Source organism: Choristoneura fumiferana, chromosome 8 (genome assembly GCF_025370935.1).
Source record: "Choristoneura fumiferana chromosome 8, NRCan_CFum_1, whole genome shotgun sequence".
NCBI lineage: Eukaryota > Metazoa > Arthropoda > Insecta > Lepidoptera > Tortricidae > Choristoneura > Choristoneura fumiferana.
In genome coordinates, this window is record NC_133479.1 from 8,926,594 (window position 1) to 8,948,928 (window position 22,335).

Genomic DNA, 22,335 nt, shown 5'->3' on the forward strand with positions numbered 1-22,335 from the left:
CTGGAATCGGCCCAAATCGTCCCGCCATCTCCTCCTAGGTCTGCCTCTGCTCCGGTGCCCGACGCATGGAACCCAATCGGTGATTATTTTGACCCAGCGATCCGGATCCATGCGGCAGACGTGTCCCGCCCAGTCCCATTTTAATTTGGCGGTCTTCATTCCCACATCGACAACTTGAGTTCTGGAGCGCAGATCCGTGTTTCTGAATCTATCAGATCTCCGAACACCTAGAATACTGCGCTCCATAGCTCATTGGCAAATCTTGAGTCTGGACTTCTGAGCCTCAGTCAAAGACCAGGTCTGAGCGCCGTAGGTTAGGATGGGCAGGAACACATATCGACGAGCTTGCGTTTCACGGTTAAAGGAAGTTTGCCCTTCATTAGCACTTTCATGGACAGGCATTTTCAATTCGTTTATCAATTAAATTATTATTTTATACCTGAGGCTGCTATTTGCTCATAAACTACTAATAATTCTCAAGCAAACTTAGCTGTTATAGTTTTTCTTGAAAGTTTGATATACTTACTACCATCCTGAATTTTTTTAACTTTTCCTCCCACCGATTTAGATTTTAGAGGGGGGGGGGGACGCTCGATTTTAATGAAAATTTGCACTTGAAAGTTGAATATTTTGCAAACAAATCACTGAATCGAAAAATCGTTAAAAAGACCAATCCAACGATACCCCACACTATAGGGTTGGATGAGATTTTTTTTTTTACTATACCATTTTGTCAGCATAGTTTACATAGATATCCGTGCAAAAAATTACAGCTTTTTAGCATTGATAGTCCCTGAGCAAAGCCGCGGACGGACGGACAGACAGACAGACATGGCGAAACTATAAGGAAAATACAAACTGAGACATGGATGCACAGAAAAACCAGAAAAAGAGACCAGCGCTGGGAATCGAACCCAGGTCCTCAAGACTCCAAAAAAAAAACAATCAATGAAACTATAAGGGTTCCGTTTTTGCCATTTTGGCTCCGGAACCCTAAAAACGATTATCTGAAGTGTGCTTTTTTTAGCCATACGAATTCTATACTTATATTTTAATTATGTTTTGAGATTGGAGATAAGTGATGAAGAAAATAAAAAACCAAATTTGGTAAAACAATACATCTATATTGCACTATAACATCTCACTTAGGTATTGTATGTACAAGTTGGGTGTTATTTCAAATTCACTGAATACAATACATTAAATGGAAAATATACACTGATGCCAATAAAAGTCTAGCGGGTGCATTTAACATTCGGAAAATAGTGGTTTATACACAACTCAAGGTAAAAGTAGACACATTGAGTCTACCCAATAGGTAAGTACATATATTTTATTCGAGCGAAAAACACATGTCCTTATCTTATAGCTAATTGAAGATTAGAAGCTGTACAAAAATATCTCCGGCATTTATAATGTACAAACCTTTACAGCATAGCGGTGATTACAGACAAATAACGTTACAGGACACTGAATTTGAAAATCTTGTAGATAACTATTGTATTGCTTGTAAACATCTCATACAACCATGTTATAGAGCGATGGAGGAGGAATCACGTCTCTTTAACAATGTGAGATTTATATATGTAACTTTTTAATATTATTTTACTAATTTAATTGTTTATATACAAAACACGACGTATTTATATCATCCATGGTCCTGTACTTCTAAATATTGATTATAATAAAATTGAGTTGTTTTAGTAACCCAGTCTTGAGCATATGCCAAATTTTGACGAGTTTTCACTCAAGGATGTATAGTTATAGTTTTGTATTCCAAACTATGTTAATATATGGGATGTTTTAAGAAACATTATTACAAGTTTACAATTATATGAGAACTAGGGAATCTGCTGGCACATTCATCATAATAACAATTGACAGTTTTGCTGTTCCACCACAGATGATACAACATCCTAAAAGGCAACTTCAAATTAATATTTCATTTCAATTACGTATCTACTTAAATATTTTTATGTAGCTATATGTATTATTTTATTTACGGAGCACAAGTCAATTCAAATAAATGTCTTCAAGACTGTTATTCACAGCAAATGGAAGTAACACTTCTCTTGTTTTATTGTATACCTATACCGTAAAGTAATGCTGGTTTTTAAGGAGAGATCCTACATCACAATGAGGGCTACCGTTTTCGCGCTCACTAGTTGGCGCCACTGTAGACAAAGGTCCTGCCTGAAGTTAATGGTTTGTTATTACGGGCGTGAAAACAAATTTTATATTTAAATCATATTTAATACCTTAAAACCGTACCATAAAAATATCGAGCATGCCAGTGTTGGGTAGTCCCGTTTTGTTCGGAAAAAAGGGGAGGACAAAGGTTTCCGAAAGACAAAACTGTCTCAAAACACAGACATTCATTTCCCAGTAACGCATATTTGCCATAATGAATTTCAGATATTGCAAAATATTCTAATTATAAATAAACTGTGACTTTTGACATTTCGGAGACCTCTCGTTACACTAGCGCCTCTAGCGGCGAATTCATACGCGATAGCCCTCATTACGAACTCGTCATGTACAATCAGCATCAAATCTATTGGAGGCGCCAAAAATACGTGAACATCCATGGTAGTAGAATATATAACAATAAAGACTAAAAAAACGGATAATCTTTCGTCTTGGAACAATTCAATTGGAATTCAAGTTTCAATTACAGTTTTTGAAGAAAGTGGCTCTATGATTTATACTGATGTGCTCTAGTGGATGTTCATTTGAGCAAATTGGGATCAGCTGCGTCGATGCTGATTGTACGTTTTGTGGCGATGCACCGCCTTACTTCAAAAGGACGAAGCTATGGGGTAAACTATATTTTATAAAGTGGACAAAATTTAAAAAGATGAATACTCCGTCACGGCACTATTTGTTATTATTTTGTCTTGACTCGATGCTACGGCTCGTATATAAATCTATTAACAGTCTGTCTACTTGAAGTCGCCAGTCTATTTAGTTATTGCAAAACTCTTTCTTACTACACGCTTTAAGAATACTCTTTTTATTATTACATACTACTTTTAAACTGTCACATGATTACCAATTAAGAAACGCTAAGAACTAGAACATTTTGGTTAAAGAGAAACAAGTCCATGACTAGAAAAATCCAAACTGAGACCAAATTATTATCCGTTTGGCAGTATCTCAGGCGTAGTAGCCTTCCTATTGCTATAAAATAAAATTAAGTATTTTTATCTCAAGGATAATAAAACACCACACCATGACAATACCTTACTATCAAACCGTGCCTGAAATACCACCATCATAAAAACTGAAAATGCCAAAAAAAATACTAGCCTAATAGTAAAGCATACTAGTTGCCTTCAAAAAAAAAATGCCTCTCGATTGAAAGCATCGTTCATTTTACAAAAAAAAAAACACGTGCCATTTATAACTATTACGATTGGTGTTTTAGTTTACTAGGACACGACAGGTCAGTGCAGAGTACCGAAACTTACATTACTAAATTAATTAATATTTTAAGGCCGGACACACACGAACAGGTAGAAACGTTAGGTACCTTGCCAAGGAGAAGTATCGTCTCTTATTAGCACAAGGTATCGGTCATTCTTTCGTCGCATGGATACGAACTTTGTTTATTCACACATATGCACACACACACACTCAAACTCACAACTTCGGACGGTATAGCGACAAACTATAGTCAAACGTAAGCCAATACGACATAAATACTGAATTGCATACATTGTGAAAGTACGCCCACGTAGTTGGCATGTCATGGAGAGACATACAATTTATCAAGTTCGTTAAAAAATATCCACTATCACTTCCCCAGACGTACCACTAAAAGACGTACTCTCTTGTACCTTTAATTGATAACTTAAACTGTTTTCATTAACACCACACTTATTTATTACTCGTAAAAATAAATGCAAGGACCACAACAAAGGTAAATGCTAACTACCTTATCATGAAGGCTATGCTTGCTTCATGAAAATGTAAATTGATCAAAAGCATTTGACAGTAAAATAAAAATTGATTTGATTAATAACTTAATTTGTTTTCTACTTGATACTGAACATAAGATATTCTCGCCCTGTAATGCAGCCTACTCATTGTCTATAAATTAACAGCTGCTCTCGGATATTAAATGTAAATCTTATAACAAAACTTCAAAAAAGACACAAACACATTAGAAATAAAAGATCATGAAAAGATTTCGTTTTTTTTTTCAATAATATTGACTAGATTTTTAATGGATATGCGGACTGGAAAAAAAATTGTGTTAAGAAAACTATTTTTATCGCATAGAGGCCATTATTGAAGTCTTGTGGCTCAAATATATAATAATTATTCAATCACACAAGAGTGGTTAAAAACAGCAGATTTTATATACAAAGAAGTAGTAGTACAGAAAAATAGGGCAATTTACTCAGAGGATACAACCTGTTTTGCAAGACCCAAGTGCTACAAGCCTCTGGCCCTTATTGCATAAACGTGACCGAGATTAATATCACATCATTTTCAACTTCTGCTGATTACTTTAATATCAAATTACCCCAGCTTTTTTCATGTAAATTACCTTGCTGTACAGCGATTATTTAATTCTTAATATTGCTTTCCAAATCCAGATATCATGACGTCGAAAAAAGTAAGAAATCATAAGAATCATATGAATGTACACCAAGAAGAGTCACTCAACGATCAAGATTAGGCTTTGTTTAATGAAATTTTATATTAGCACAAAATTTCACTTATTTGTAAGAAACCACACAAATAATACACAATTAAAAATTATTAACAATCAGATTCGATTTAAACATGTACAAGCTGAAAAATTGCAGCAAACAATTGTGTAAATATACGTTAAATATAATATCGATTTCAGACTCTGTTCCCGACATAACATACAAAACAATTTGAGCAAATAGTAAGAGCCTGTTTACACTGTATTTTTGAATCCACTTTCAACTTGTTTACCGATGCTGCTGACGATTTAGAACATGCGCGGGCAATATCGGATAATTAATTCAGTATAAACGGACTCCAATGAATAATGCCTAGGTATTTCACAATAAATACATTCACAAAGAGAGAACTTATAAAACAATTGACTTGGCTTTATTATGCACATAAAAATCAATAAAAAATGCAATGATAAAAGAGAATATACATGCCAATATAAAATTATGATATGCTAAAACTTAATATAAAAGTTTGATTTGGACCAGAGTTCGTTCACTCAATTAAATCAGATACTGGCATGTTGTAAATAGTAATCGGGAGAAACAAATTCCACCTTTTTTTCTTTTTCTTATCAGACAGAAATTTTAAATTCCCGAAATAAATTGCTCGGTGCATGGTGTTGTCATGCCGTTTGGTAGTGCCGTGGCCTGGCGCTGTGAACTGACGATCGTTATTCTATGATGAGGCAGCGCGGCAGATGCTCGTGGAGATAGTCAAACAGTTCTGGGGAGGCGCCGGGGCAGTTGGTAAGTTCCAGTTCTCTCAACTGTCTCAACTGAATCAAGCTAGACAGACCGCCTGAAGTCAGTAGCGGACAACCTATAAAGAGGAAACAGAATAGTAGTACATAACTTACAAAAGCGTTTTGAAGAATTTTATTAGGTTAGAATTAGGTCTTGAATTGAACACAGGTATATACTGTTTAATCGTACGTCCTCCTCATTAGCGATGGCTTGACCATTGCATTGTTTCTAATTCTGCAAAAAAAACCGTACGTAGAATATGGGTACGCCACGATGTGTATTGGTCGGACCATTTCCCTTTATTCATTCAATGTGACTTAGGTATTATTAGTGTTAGAAAAGACGCTGCTGTCACTAATTGCCATAACAATATAATCTGGGGAAATAGAACACAGGAACAAATTAATTCATACAATTCTATATGTGATGAATTATTAGTAAAGATCGGTTTTCCTTCGGAATTGAATTTATGCGCAGATATTATGTGTAACAATGTAGAACATAGAAATATTTTAGATAACGTATATTTCAATATTATTGATATACTTAGTAAAGCTGCAAAATTGTCATACGTTAGGGTGAAGTGTCGAAGGAGGGGGGGATACATCGCGGGGTGGAACAAATACGTTGCTCCCGTTCACAGGGATGCCAGATTAAAATTTCTCGTATGGGTAGGGGCAGGGAAGCCGAGGCAGGGTCCGCTTTATGAAGATATGGTTAGATCTAGGAACTCATTTAAAACTAAATTGAAGTGGTGTCAAAATAGACAAGACCAAATAAAAATGGACGTTCTTGCGTCTAGTCATGCCTCCAAAAATTTTAAGCTCTTCTGGAGAAACACCAAAAATCTGAGTGTTAGGCCGAGTGTACCAGTGAGCGTGGATGGTGAAACAGATCGAACCAGTATAGCAAACCGTTTTAAAGATTGTTTTGCTGTTCAGTCTCCCTTGGGTCCGTCATCTGTCGAGGTGTGCGATGGTGAGGCTGACGTGAGTGTGGGTTGTGCTGTTGTATTCTCTGCCGATGAGGTTAGTGGGGTAATACGGGGCATGCAACGCGGTAAGTCGCCTGGGCACGACGGCCTTAGCGTCGAACACCTTAGGTACGCTGGTGAGCGCCTGCCGCAGATATTGGCGATTTTTTATACTCTGTGCCTTCGACATTCGTATCTGCCTGAGTCACTGATGAGAACAATTGTTGTACCGATTACGAAAAACAAGACTGGAGACGTGTCTGATATTACCAATTATCGCCCCATCTCACTTGCCACTGTACTGGCTAAGGTTCTTGACAGTTTGCTTAGTGTTCAGTTAAATAAATATACAAAATTACATGACACACAGTTCGGATTTCGGTCTGGACTATCAACTGAGAGTGCCATTTTCTGTCTTAAGCAAACTGTTAAGTACTACACGAGCAGGAAGACCCCGGTGTATGCGTGTTTTCTGGATTTGTCAAAAGCATTTGACCTAGTTGACTACAATATATTATGGAAAAAGCTAAGAAACACAAGTATGCCGAGGGAATGCATTTCTCTGTTTAGATTCTGGTATCAGAATCAAGTGAATATGGTGAGGTGGATCGACTCTCTGTCTGACGAATACAGGCTTGAGTGTGGAGTAAGGCAGGGGGGACTGTCGTCGCCAGGACTTTTTAATTTGTATGTTAATCAGTTGATCGAGGAGCTTAGTGGCACGCATGTCGGTTGTCATATAGACGGAACATGCGTGAATAATATCAGTTATGCTGACGACATGGTGCTGCTGGGTCCCTCGATCGGATCGATTAGAAAGTTGGTGGCCATTTGTGAGCAGTATGCGGAAACGCATGGGCTCAAGTACAACTCTAAAAAGAGTGAAGTGCTCATTTTTAGGGCTAATAAATGTGATCTTACTAATGTGCCTTCGGTTGTGCTTGCTGGATCTGTTTTGCGGGTGGTTAACAAGTTTAAGTACTTGGGTCACATTATCACCGATGATCTGAATGATGATTATGATGTGGAGAGGGAGCGCAGGGCGTTGGCAGTGAGGAGTAATGTCCTGGCCCGCAGATTTGCTCGCTGTTCGGATGAGGTAAAAGTGACTCTTTTCAAGGCTTACTGTACCTCTTTTTACTCCAGCGGTCTGTGGTGTCGGTACACGAAACAAGCCTACAACGCCTTGCGTGTACAGTACAACAACGCCCTCAGGATGCTGTTGGGGCTGCCGCGCCACTGCAGCGCGTCTGGAATGTTTGCTGCTGCCCGAACGGATGGCTTTCACGCTATCATGCGGAAGAAGGCCGCCTCTCTTCTCCGTCGTGTGCGCGGTAGCGGCAACGGCATCTTGAGGACGCTTGCTAAGCGTTATGACAGTCCCCTCGTATGGCATATGGTGAGGAAGGCTATAGGTGCCACTAGCTAATAGTTATAGTTATAGTTAAGTCTTTACTAACATAGAATTTAAGCATTTATTTTACACACTAACCAAAATACTTATACTTATATAGATGATTGTAAAAATTATCTGAAATAAAAATTGATTATTATTATTATTATTATTAGTCCTCCGGGTACCAAAAGAAAGTTGGGTGGTAAAAATGCCCACTCTGCAATACACGAGGCAATCGTATCAAACTTGAATTTTCGTGGGAGTTACAGTTTATAAAGAAATTTTTTAACAAAAAAGTAAAACCGACTCCAAAAAAATAAAAAAATAACGAAAAATGGAACCGACTACAAAACACTTGAAAATATTTTTCTAGGTACCTACTAGCTTGAAGTCGGTGCCTCAGCACGAGCCAGTAGGAATGGAACAATAGTCTTCTGCCTCACCTACATACTATGGGTGTCAATCCATCCTGCTGGGTCGTGCTGAGTCACCGACTTCGAGCTAGTAGGTACCTAGAAAAATATTTTCAAGGGTTTTGTAGTCGGTTCCATTTTTCGTTATTTTTTTATTTTTTTGGAGTCGGTTTTACTTTTTTGTAAAAATAATTCTTTATTTCTCACTTTTTAGTGATTCGTAGCCAAAGAACATCTCACGATGATTCCATTAAGCCCAAATACGGCTTAGGTACGTTGTTTTATAAGAGAGTTCCGTTGCCTACCTTCCGGCTTCAGCATCAGATCAGTTCGAAAGAATCATTAACTTAAAGCTGCTTCTTAGTCGCTTATCTAGGTATATCAATCATGATCATTTATAGACGAGCGAGCATTACTTAGCTTTGACGAGTTCCATTGGTCATCTACGGTCTTCTTCATCAGGTCCAGTTTACCAAATGATACTTTCTGAATGTAAATGCTTATTTTAATGCTAAAAATGCCAAAATCGCCATAGGTGTACCTATAAAATTTGAGGTTTGCCCTTGATCCCATCATCAGATCTTGACTTGGTGACAATGGGACCACCTCAGAAGAGTACCCTTTCGAATAAAAAAAGAATTTTGAAAATCGGTCCACAATTGACTGAGTAAAAAAAAATACAAACATTGGAACATAGAACCTCTTTTGATGTCGGTTAAAAAGTAGTACCTGCAAGTGATAGTAGCTGAAGCGAGCGCATCCCGCAGAGATGTTGCACCCCAAAGTCGCGCAGCTGCGAGCACCAGCGCAAAAACAGCGCTACCAGCGACTGCATCGTGCTTATGTAGCCCACGCCGATGTCTGTTATGTGCACGCAACTGGAAACACACAGTCACAGTCACGGTCGATTGTGTTAAACATTCTCGGCTGGCAAACTAACATAATAATTTTATTCATGAGTTTCAGCGTGCGTATTGAGTTTGATCTTGAGTAGGAAAGGATGGAACTGATTCCACGCCACCTCGTGAGCTGTATGCGACGATGCGTTGCGGCATTGGAGTTTCATTCCTTTCTATCAAGGATGCAAGCAACTTGCACGAGCATAAGTACAGACAGAGGAGGACATCCTCCATGAGGGAGGAGGGATAGGTAGTAATAGAGATGTATAAAGTCGGAAAAAACATAACTCGAGTTAAATTTCATATAATCGCGTATGCTGATCATCGCTTACGCTTGCTACAAAATGTCAAACATAATTATGTAATATAAATATCGCCAGATGACTTTAGTATAAGTATAGAGCTTTATAGTCAGTCTTACTTGTGATTGGCTCATTTATTTAACCAATCACAAACGTGACGCAAATGTCAAAGTCGTCAGGCAGATCTCAGATTACTAGCGCCTACTGGCCAACTGATGATGTTCTCCCAGACACGTCCGTGAACGACGACATCCTGTCAAAATGCGTAAAAGTAGACTTCCGAGTAGAGCGGCGTCACTAACGCAGCGACAGTAACGCGGCGATAGAGCGATAGTATTATGCAGTACGGAAACGTATGAAATAACGTTCGAACGCAGCGTCACTGTCGCCGCGAACAGCGACGGAGCCGCTCTACTCGGAAGTCTACCTTTACAGCCTTATTCATAAAAAAACCTTAATTGAGGTTTGATCGGTCTGTTACTTAGCAGACTGATTAAGCTTATTAGACGGTTGTCAAGAAGTATGATTCATAAACGCTTGCTAGCAGTCTGCTAGTTGTTGAGCTGCTGATAGACGGATTAGACGCGTTATGTTGGCAATCTTGACAAATCAAAGACAAAAAATGGCCTCACGATAATTAAAAAAAAATAATTGACAGCAGTGACAGCAAATTAGCAGGAAAAAAAAAGCGAGATGTTTGTTTTCCCGCCATTTCCGATACGCATGTTTATGTTTAAGTGGAAAAAGCCGTAATTATGTTAATCATCCTAATTTTATTTTTTTCATATTTATTGTTAGTAAAGTAGTAAAGTAGCAGTAATTTTAGAGGATTTTTAAATACAAATTCCTGAAAATAAATTACCCTGGTTTTTTTTAATCTTTGCGTAACTTCACCCTTAACTAAAAATATCTTCGGTATGGTTTTTTGCTCTTGTCAAAGTCAGCTGTTCAAACTTGTGGCGGCCATTTTGTGACTTAGCAGGGAGATAAAGGAGGGTCTACGGTCCTCTAACTTTAGCAGAGGCTCTTGCATAGGCACGAGCGTGACTAGCAAATCCAAACTTGGTTTCGAAGGTCCACTAGCACCAACTACTCGTAGCCTGTCAACGAAACCTTTATTACCGGTCTAGAGTGAGCTCCTCGAGGTGATTCAGGTCGCAGGCGATGTACTCGAGCGCGTTGTCGGTGACGCGCGGGCACCAGCTGAGGTCGAGACTGCGCAGGCGCGGCAGGTTCTCCGCGACCAGCTCCACGCCCTCGTCCGTCACCTTGCTGCAGCCGCTCAGCGACAGCACCGTCAGGTTGGGGAGGGAGTGCACTGCAAGCAAACGTGAAACTAGCATTACTTCGTATTACATTGCACGAGGATTGTATGGTCGAACCTAATAACTCGATCTATAATTCGTTAAAAATGAATGTAACAGAAATACGAAAACAATTGACAAGATTTCAAATTTCTAAGACTATAATTTGATTCGTTCTCTGTATTCTGTTTGGAAAAAAAAGATCACGTAAATCTGACGTAGACCTTGTCAAAATTAGGACGGCTCCTTTTTCTGGTGAAAAAGGGCAAAGGAAACATATCTATTCTGTGGTAGTGTTGGCAAATTAAGATATATTTTTTTAATATGGGGAAATAAATTATAATAAATATTTTCCCATGTTCAGGAGTAAAAACTCTTTCGATTCCTGTAGTATAATTTACAGGGGTTAAAAAAATGAAATCTTGTCAATTGACAGACATTGATATATAAGTACCTACAAAGGCGAACTTGTCCTTTTAAGGGATCTCTACCAGTCAACTTTTGTGTGGATGAGAGGAGCATCTATACATCTCAAGTATTTAACACAACTTTATTTTTAACACAGTAGGTTCGCTATTTAAAGGGATCGCTAGTGCGGATCGGAATTATTTCCAAATATCCCTGTCCATGATATAATCATTAACTTTATAATACGCCTTAGATATTAATGTCTTCTTGACTATAGATCTGACTGATCTATATAATTTTTATAATATACGACCAAAATTTTTTCCACATTTAGACTTTAATCATCGTCGCCTGGGCGACAATATCCATGACCTGTTTAGGTCACCTGTTGTAATTGGAGCAAATTTAGACAATTTATACTGTTTATGAATTTCTTCTGTACAACTCAGTTCTATTTCTTTAAAGGGCAACACACACAGAAAGCGTGTGCGGGTCGGGTCGTGTCCGCCGCGCGAGCCGCGCGGTTTGTTGTATTCACACAGAGCGGGCGCAGGCCCGCAGCGGCTATCAATGTTGTCAGTTTAGTGACTTAGTCCCTAGAAGTGACGACTTTTGCTTAAATCTTAGCAACCGCAAAAAAGTTGACGACAAAAATGGTTTATCTGGCGACTAAGAGTACAAATTAAAACAGTTCTAGAACCAATAATGGATACGTCATTTTTGTCAACTCAACACAGAATTATACAGTGCCGCGAGATATATGTGGAGTGCCGGTTTTTAGGGCTCCGGAGCCAAAATGGCAAAAACGGAACCCTTATAGTTTCGTAAAGTCCGCCTGCCTGCCTGTCTGTCTGTCTGTCTGTCCGTCCGTCCGTATGTCACAGGCATTTTACTCGAAAACTACAAGATGTATACCAATGAAATTTGGAGTACAGATGTCTTGTCAAAGCCGCTATTTATTTTTGTAGTTAAATTACAAAAATAAATATTTATAGGGGGGGCACTACACTCCATACACGTAACAGAAATTGAAAAAAAAAAAATATATATATTTAACTCGCATCAACGTGTGGCACATAGTTCGACAGCTCTTTTGAAAAGATAGTAAGGTTTCTCAACAACTTTTTGATTAAGTGAAGATTTCCGGAAATAATCGCGTGTGTTTTAATTGTGTTATAACGCACATAATATTACTTGATTTTTTTCGTAATGGCTACGGAACCCTATCTTGGGCGTGTCCGACACGCTCTTGGCCGGTTTTTAATATAGGTAGTGCCACGAGAGTTGAAGTGAATGATTACACACACGGCTACAAAAATAAATAACTTATTGCACAAAAGAAGAATAAATTAAATGCATGAGTAAATGTCAAAATCCTGATGTCATTAAGTACACGACATGTTGCTGTGTGTGTAATCATTCACTTCAACTCTTGTTGTACTACATGTTTTAGGGGGATTTCCAATTAATTAAATCAATTTTAGGGGTTTTTAACTTAAGCTTTAGGGATAAATATTTTAGAGAGTTGGTAACTCTGCGCTCGGCCCGCGCGCTGTTTGTGACGACGGGCGTCGGGCGCGAACGACCCGCGCCCGCTCTCTGTGTGTGTTGCCCTTTAGGATACCATATTATTTAATGTTTTTAAAGTTGAAACGCCGACGTTTTTCTCTGAGGATTCAAACGTAATCTTGATATACATATTTAACTTATGGACTATATGAGGTTAGTATTCAAACTTAGCCATTAGTTATGATAATGATGGTTAAAAATTGTTTTTTATCGATGTCGATAAACTTAGTCGATTTTTAATTAATCACTAGCACTAGTACATTTTTGCCCCCGTCAATCCGGTGTTTGTGCATAATAGTGTTCTACATATTTTCAGCGTCAATTATTTTGACTTATCGAGTGTAGTGTCTAATCTAGTTTCTGATGTCCTATATCAATCGTTCAAAAGTTAACTGGAAGAGGTTCTTTTAAGAGAAAAGTTCGCCTTTGTGCATACCCTCTCTTGTTCACTCAATTTTTTGTTTGATAATTGATTTGTTAAGATTAACATTTGGGAATTAAGGTAGTTTAGACACGCGTTCTGAGAGGCGTACGTCTCTAAGCCCGTGGAAATTAAGGAAAATCTCTTCTTAGTGCACCGCTAAATATGATACTCAAGGAATATGCCTGCCAAATTTAGAGTCTCTAGCCGTAGTCTCCAGTGGTTTAGGTTGTGCGTTGTCTGTCAGTCAGATTAATGATGATGATGACGATCCGACCGATTTCGGCCATGGCGACCACCTCGACTCCTAGTTAGTTATTTGGCGCTCATGCGCTCTAAGATGGCTTACATAGCCTATCTTAGCTGTGAACGTACGTCCGCACTGTCGGCACGTAAGCACACCGTCCACGTAATTATAATAAATGGCAGCAGGTGGCCGAGACTTACGCTCGTCGCGTTTAGTATCGAGGTCGGCTTTACGCTGCTCCTCAAACTCGCGAACTTGCCTCTGCACTGTCTTGCGCCACTCAAGCCGCTGTGCTGCCAAATCTTCCCATCCCAGTCAGATTAAATAGTGGTAGGGAATAGATTACAGTAGGGCCTCGGTAATCCGGAGAGACAAAAACAAGACCCTTACCGGATTATACACTTTTAGATTTAAGAATTATGTAAACTGTTTTTTGTTGTTGTTGTTTCGAAATAAATTTTATTCATTCATTCATTATCGAGGCGTCCGGATTATAGTATGTAATTGACACTGTATGTACTACACGAAAGGCGATAAACAAAAGACTGACGACGCATTGGCTCATGGCAGCCCACACCTACACACGCCCGCCTCCCCCGCGAAGCCCATTGCCCGGCCGGATTACAGCGATCACCGAACAAGCGGGAGTCCGGATTACCGAGGCCCTACAGCATCACTATTCTATATATTTTGCTTTGTTATAGCATTGTATGTACCATGTATTGAAAAATTAGTAAAGTAACACTACTTGCATATATCTATCGATAGAACACGTGAATACATATAATGACGCAACAAATAAATTAAGTAGCACAGTTAGAATCTAAAATTATAATTATGATGAATCTAAGATAATTAATTTAACAAGTAATTCGTATGATAAGAGTTGGCCGCAGTCCATAAGAGTACGTCCTCAGGGGTCAAGACGGGGTCGCTACCCCCCTTTCCAGGGCCAGACTAAAAATAGCACACACCCCATAATAAAGCGTCTGGATGATACATTCTGGATACTATACAAAGGCCGATATCTATGCGAAATCCCGCGTATCAATTATCGATTGTAGAAATTCCGTTGTAGGTATATACCTACTCGTAAAGTTAGTTGAATTAGATAACGTTATCGAGTTCATTAGATTTACGACAGTAGTCGTATGGCTTTCGTAAACTACTCGTAGTACTCAGGGCAACGATCTCGAGTTCAGTAAGTGTCGTACGTACTTCGTAGTTTATGAGGGCACAGCTTAGATAAATAATATTTACGACGGTTGGCGGTCGTCGTCCTGCATATTTACCCTTGAGAAAAATCATCGCAAAATCAGATATATATTTTTTTTGGCCACAATCACTCCTGATGGAAAGGGAGGATCAGGCCTACGATGGAGCACGCTTGCCTAGTATGCTCATTCACCCCATAGACTTGAAGGCGGCCAAATTGTAGTGTTCAGGAAAAACAGTCGCAGGCAGGGAATTCCACTCCTTTTCTGTGCGGTTGATGAAGGAAGAGCGAAAACGCTTTGTGCGGAAATCTTTTATTGAATGAAAATTAAGGTAGAGATTGTAGACGCAAAGGATCTAAGGTTGAACTCGAGATTGTTATTTTAAGTTATATATGTATTTCAGACACGGTCGGCGATGCAGATTATAAAAAGACCGCTTAGAATCGTTTAAATTTTTCACGCTACGTAGCGTTGCGCCGATTTAGCTTTTATTACAGAGTGTTCAATGTTCTTTACTGGCGGTAAAAATGACTACAACAGTCATGTGCCGTTTATTTATTTTGTGCTAGAGCAGAGCCTGTGAGGGCCGCATGTGCAAACAAGCACAATGTTAAGATCGGTCTCTTGACACGGATGTATTTGGAACACTCACTTGGACTAATTGGATGTTCTATGTTATGCTGTTTGAACATTTTTCTATTCCCGGTACACAGAATACTGTGCTGTTTTTGTGTACCTTTGTGTGGCTTTGAAAGTGAATAAAAATTCACTTTCAGGTACAGCATACAATAATACCTCAGATTTGAGAGTGAAATTCAGATCTGCTTTGAGTATTGCTGTAATTCTTTTGTTTGAAGTTTTTTTAGTATTCTCCAGCTCCAATAGGGCCAGCGGCGTAGCGTGGGTATCGGCCGCCCGGGGCGGAAGAAAATTTTACCGCTAAGTAAAAAAATAAGTAAATCCAAAGAACAAAAAATCAAAAAACCCGACTGCCTTAAAAATACTAAAAAGAAGAAAACAGGTCTAGTGGGCTAGAACTCTGGTAAGTAGCTAACTTAAAGTTCAACAGTTGGGACCCATTAGGTACGAGGGTGGGCTGATAAGTTTCCGAAACGGCACAGAAATAATACAATATGTATATGTTTTATGTTTTATTTTTCAACGTAGGTACCTTCTAAGTCCATGCACTTAGCCCAACGTTTCTCCAATGCTGTTATCCCATTCCGATAGAAGGTTTCGTCAAGTCCCTCAAAATACCCATTTACAGCTTCTATGACTTCAGTATTTGAGGAATATTTTTGTCCACCTAGCCATTTTTTAAGATTTGGGAACAGGTGGAAGTCGCAAGGTGCTAAGTCTGGCGAATATGGAGGATGGGGTAGCAATTCGAAGTGCAATTCCTTGATTTTGGCGGTTGCAACTTTAGCTGTGTGAACAGGGGCGTTGTCCTGGTGAAGTAAAACTTTTTTCTTGTGCAGGTGAGGCCTTTTCTCTTTTATTGCGTCACTGAGATTCTGCAGTAAGTCAGCATAATATTGACCGTTTATCGTTCTTCCTTTCTGTAGATAATCTACTAAAATTATTCCTTTTGAATCCCAAAATATGTTGCCATCACTTTGCCGGCTGACAAATCGTTTTGGCTTTCTTTGGTGCCGGTTCGCCGCGATTTGTCCACTGCCTTGACTGTTCTTTTGTCTCCGGCGTGTAGTGGTGGATCCACGTCTCGTCAACCGTTATGTATCGACGTAAAAACTCCCTAGGATTAGACCAGTACTTCTCCAAACATTCCGCCGAAAGATCCTTGCGTCGTTGCTTCTGCTCATTTGTCAACAGACGCGGCACCCATCGAGCATATAGCTTATTCATTGCCAAATGTTGGTGCAAAATATTAAAAACCCGTTCTCTTGAAATGTTGACCATCTCTGCTATTTCCCGCAATTTTACACGGCGATCATCCAATACAATTTTTTTAATTTTATCGATCATTTCTGGAGTCGTTACCTCATTTGGCCGTCCGCTGCGGGGAGCATCGTTACAGCTCTGTCGACCACGTCTAAAGTCGGAAACCAAGTGTGAACAGTGCTCAAAGATGGAGAAGAAGACCCCAAACACGGTCCAGTTTGGCTTTTATCTGAGTTGCAGTTTTGCCTTTCAAAACATAAAACTTAATTACCGCACGTTCTTCTGTTTTTACCATTTTCATGAAAATGGAAAACAAGTTTTCTTTGAATCGCTTTTAAAAATTACTAGATTTATTATAATTAATTCACGTTGCCCCTGCATTTACACCAAACTCGAGAGATTACAATGACATATATATTTTTTAATTCATTTGTTTTTTAACCTGTCATTTCGGAAACTTACCAGCCAGCCCTCGTACTAAGAATTTTTGAGCTAGTCACGATTGGAATGGGTCCCGACTGCTGAACTTTAAGTTAGCTACTTAACATAGTTCTAGCTTACTAGACCTGTTTTCTTCTTTTTAGTATTTTTTAAGGCAGTCGGGTTTTTTTTATTTTTCTTATTTATTGTTTTATTTCACACTTTTTTGATATTTCTGTGAAAATGGTAGATTAAAACAATTATAACCCGTATATATTTAGAATGGGCTAATTATTAGCTTTCATTTAATACCCTACTTGATATTCCGGATCGATTCAACTGCTGTATATAATGATTTACGCGTGCGAAACCGCGGGTAAACTCTAGTAATCTATAACAGGTATGTAACAATCAAAGAACCGTGACTTACGATATCTATCGTAACGTCGTATCGTACGTCGTATGCGATAAATGGCAGCATTCGCCACTATTGGCGTATGTAATCAATAAGGATTTTCGGGAGTTTTCGGGAGCCTCAGTGGTCCCGTTGTTAGAGAGTATAGCCAGGAAATGCAGGATCGAATCCTGTTTGTCGTACCCAAAATCTTGTTGTTTTAAAATAAATTTTAGATTTCTTTAAGAAAACAAACTGCTAATAAAAAAACAAATAATATAAGTAATCTAAGAAGACTTACCAATATTAACGACTCCATGATTGGTGAGCTCCCAACAGCTGTGCAGTCTTAATACACTCAGTGAGGCGCTCTGCTTGGGCGAGAAATATCCGAGCGCCGCATCCGTCACGTGGTATGCTTGGAGAGAGAACTCGTACAGCGACGGCAGGAGTTGCGCCACGGCACCAACCTGTCCGGAATAATACCAAAATATTGCATACAACATACAACCAGCTGTGGAAGTACTAACACATTGCAGCATGGAGTGAACCGAGGGAAAGATCATGACCTCGAAATCATTATTCAACACATTGAGACGCCTCCATCAAAGCAGAAGTGCGACTCCTAGTAGCAATTCTTGACACTAAGTTCTAAGGATCGGTATAGATGTTAGAATTTACTTTAACACATTGCAAAACATTGTCCTCGTTGGTGGAAATCGTAATTTGTTTAAAAGACATTTTTAGTGTGTAATAATAATAATAATCATGGGACACTTGACACCAATTGACCTAATCCCAAACTAAGCAAAGCTTTTACTATGGACACAAGGAATGAATGAAATGGATAAGCATACTTATATAGATAAATACATACTTATATTTTTAATGTATAGTTTGCAGTTGACTTAATAAGATAATAAATTATTACGGATCGAATATTTATAATACTTATAGTCTTACCAATCTTGTAACATTAAACAAGCCATGATTAGTTTTTTGGAGTCTTTTGTATTTTTTATTTAAACTCCAAAATTGTTACTTTTACTTTGACGGCGATTTAGGCCAAATTTTCTATCTATAGTTTAATTATGTTTGTTTTTAAATTTGATGCGCAATAAGATCGGTAAGACAGCACTATCATTAGCGTGGTGTTTCAGCAGAAGTATAAATAATAATAAAAAAAACACGATTTAACAAAAAGATAAAAACTCCGAGCAAAGCTAGATCACCAAGGCACTGACAAATAATGCTTGTACTGGGAATCCTGAAATCGTAAACTAACTAATACTTGTTCAGCAAATTATGACAGAATAGGTGGCAACTTGCCCTGAGAGGAGGCCTGTGCCCAGCAGTGGGACGTATATAGGCTGGGATGATGGATGATGAGGTGGCAACGACTTGACATAGCTATTCATTATTAAATTCTAGGATTACACCATTATACAGGTTGTTACATTAGAGGTAATACAAAATTAGTGTTTCGTGCTCAGTTAATGCTGGGTAGTATAATGCATTAATTCTTTTGTTGAAATTACTCCGATGGAATTTGCGGTTTCCATACATTGTTCATGATTTCTTATTTCAATAATGTATAGAAACCACTTTTTTTTTTACTTATTTCAACAAAAGAGTTAATGCATTATATTACCCAGCATTAACTGAGCATGAAACACTAATTTTGTATTACGTCTTTTGAAACAATTTATAAATTCAATAAAGTTGTAGTTTTTGTTTTGTTTATACTTACGGCTTCATCAGCAATGTTAATGCAGTCAGTAAGCGTGAGTGAGACAATTCGTGGAGTTAGGCATGCCCATAAACCAGCTTCTGTTATTTCATTGCAACCAGTTAGTTCTAGTTCAAAAAGAACCTAAAAAGTGAATAAACATGTCTGTATACACATTTATAGAAAGGTCAATAGTATTTCAATGGAGAATTAGAAATTAATATAAATGTTAGTATAGAAACTGACCTGCAAGTGATCCAAGATCGCTTCAAGTCCTCTATCTGTTATCGTGCATCCCTTTAGGCTAATAGCGTGAACATGGTGAGCTGATAGAGGAAACTGTCTTATAAATTCATTAATATCATCATCACTAGCTGAAACTAACACAACCCCGCGGATTCCTCTCCTAACTAAGGAATTGTAGAACCTTTGCATACAGACGCCGGTCGCGGAGCGGAGCTCACGGCAGTCGAGCACAGCGACCAGGCCGCTCCACCAGCGCGGCGACGAGTATAGCGTGTCGCGCCACTTGGTGCACACTTGCGCGAGCGTCCGTCGGTCGTTGGCGTTGAAGTACAAGAAGAATTTTTCCAGGAATCTCTCTTCTTGTATGTACTGGGCCCAGACGAGGGGTCGGGGTGAGGGGCGCCGGCGTCGCGGGACGCGGGGCGCGGCGTAGCGGCGGGCCCGCACAGCGCGTTGGCGACGCGCTCCACCACGCCGGGCGAGCGCCGCCGCCGCGCAGCCCCAGTCCCGTGATGCGGCGCGACAGCTCAGCCGACGCGCGCTCCACCACGCCTTGCGCCGACACCGACGACATCTTGACCTTCACGCGCCGGATGGTGTCCGCGCCGCGCCCGCCCGGCGTCGGGCCGCCGCCCCCGCCACCGCCGCCAGCTCCGTGCTCGCAACCCGCCACCGCGATACTGTTCCCAGATTAAAGTCATTTGTAGTTCCCGCAATCAATAATTCTTATTTAAATTTTTGTACTCTTCTTTGTATTCATTCACTTAATCAATCATATTAACATAATAACAAGAGATGCGCTGAGTACAACTTTTACCGAGTAACTCGGTTCAGTTTTGGGGCGAGAAAACAGATTTAGACAGGTTTGCGCGGCGCTACTAGCCACCGCGAGCACGTCGCGGGAATCCCCACCTTCTCCCCGCAAATTATTTAGTTGTTTTAAAAGAAAATCGCATTTGGTCCGCGCATTAATTGCTTAAATATTTACAATTGATAATTCTCATTTTTGTGTTTTTAATTAATAAATACCTACTCTTAATAACATTTTTAAACCAGCCTGTTTTATTATAATACATGATTCCTCTTAAATTATAATTTTATTTAGACTGAGTATACTCATCAATGGAACCGAGTTATTGGGCCGAGTATGAGTATCAAAAAACAGCGGAATACACAGAGTACCGAGTAGTAAATGAGTACTCGGCCCATCTCTAATAATAACAAATAACTAGCCATGTTGAAACTGTAAGTGGATTTTTTTTAGTCTTTTTTTATGTCTATGGTCTAGGCCAGGCGTTTTTAACCTTTTGATTTTAACGGCACACTTTTCGTTCATCAAAGTTTCAAGGCACACCAGTAAAATATAGCAAAGTGCAATATACCCATAATAAATAACGAACAACAGAGGCTTTCTAATAATGTCTAGTTGACACCTTTAGGTACGAAACCCCAAAAAGCCAAGTGTATATTAAAATAACTATTCATGATTTCAATGCAACATACACTTTGCAGCAATCGCAGGATACCCGAAAATATATGTGGCACACTGATGTGCCGCAGCACACCGGTTGAAAACTTCTGGTCTAGGTACACTAGGTATAAGTTGTTTAACCTTAGGTAGCTTTATCATGTCAATCTACCACTCAAACATATTCCAGCTGAGCCGAGTTATTGAATTTAAGTCTTATTTAAGTCTTATTTAAGTAGTAAAATAACTATCCACCAGCAAAATCTTAAATAAACAGTATCTGAAGCTTGGTTTGGGCTACTAGTTGAGAGATTAGTTAGATAGATATAGACTAGGTTTTTCTTTTAAAAAATTTCTATTACTACTTTTGTTCACCTAGCTTGTACCCTATGCAAGCAAAATGATCCAAAAAAGTTGTTGGTCTTATGATCAGTGGTTCATTTGGGGCCTGGGGCAGCAAACCGGAATGAGGCTCTCTCAAGCTTAAAAGTTGATATAAAAGTTGATGATTAAGTATATTTTTAGCATTGTCCAGGACATTTGGAGGCCCCACTGGTAGTCCGCCCCTGCATAGGACATGTAAAGTAATTTTTAGAGCAATACCCATATCTATATGAAGATTTAAAAGAAATGTAATGATTCTACTAGATGTAAAAGTAGGAATTTAATAAAGTTGAGATATATTATAAAATATTGAGATTGATAAAATCAAGGAATAATATTCATGGAAGTAAAGCTGTTAGAACAGTACTTTTTTGTTACTTTTTAAATACGGTTTATATTGAAAGTATATTTATAATATAATGTAAAGCTAAAATAAATAAATAAATCCAGCTGTTATAACTTTTCATTAGCCTGTTCTTGGCTGAACTAATACTACAAGTTGATGTGGGGAAATTAAAATATTTCTCTGTGAGTTGATTTTATCATTCTTCAATGTAGGGACATGAAATTATAGTAAACAGTCTACAAACGATATCTTCGGATTAATAAATTTAACTCGATAAAAACGAAATAAACAAAAAAATCGATGCATCTTCATACAAACCTATATTTGTATAAACGGGCATAAAAACACCATTATTATTTTTATGTCAGCACATTTGATTTCTTTTTTCTTAGCACTAGTCACCATTAGCGATAATAATTCAATATTTATTTTCCTAAAACGAAAAATAAGAAAGAAGCTGAAATTAGTTCCGCTGAGCACCTTTGATTTGAAGAAAAATGTATCGACTAAATAGAAAAGTTGATTGCAAGTGGCCAAATTTCGTGAGTGCCAAGTTATTCTTAAATTATTCGGTTACACAAGTTTTTATCTTGTCTATGTCTGCCAAAAATATAATTTGAAAGTGTGTTCCACCGGCTGGATAAAACGCTGCTCTCTTAAGGTGCGTCCACATGCAGTCGGTCGATCGTTAGCAGCGATAAACCTGGTCACGTGACCCAATTTTAAATGTGATTTTGATTTTCTCGCGACTCAAAAAAGTAGCGTCAAGTCGCCGCATCGAGCAGAAGGGCTACTACAAAACTCGAAGTTCGTAACGTACCGACCGTCCCTTTCG

General features: G+C 38.8%; 1 protein-coding gene across 1 annotated transcript; it reads right to left on the reverse strand.

Annotated features, from left to right (window-relative positions):
• Positions 1 to 1,103: 1,103 nt before the first annotated feature.
• On the reverse strand, positions 1,104 to 21,995 carry LOC141430359 (F-box/LRR-repeat protein 16-like). Its single transcript, XM_074091027.1, is given in 9 exon segments — positions 1,104 to 5,538; positions 8,974 to 9,122; positions 10,568 to 10,763; positions 17,629 to 17,797; positions 19,078 to 19,200; positions 19,303 to 19,733; positions 19,736 to 19,792; positions 19,795 to 19,982; positions 21,819 to 21,995. Coding segments are annotated over 8 exon segments (1,356 nt in total). The 5' UTR covers positions 19,877 to 19,982; positions 21,819 to 21,995; the 3' UTR covers positions 1,104 to 5,389.
• Between the last annotated feature and the right edge of the window lie 340 nt (positions 21,996 to 22,335).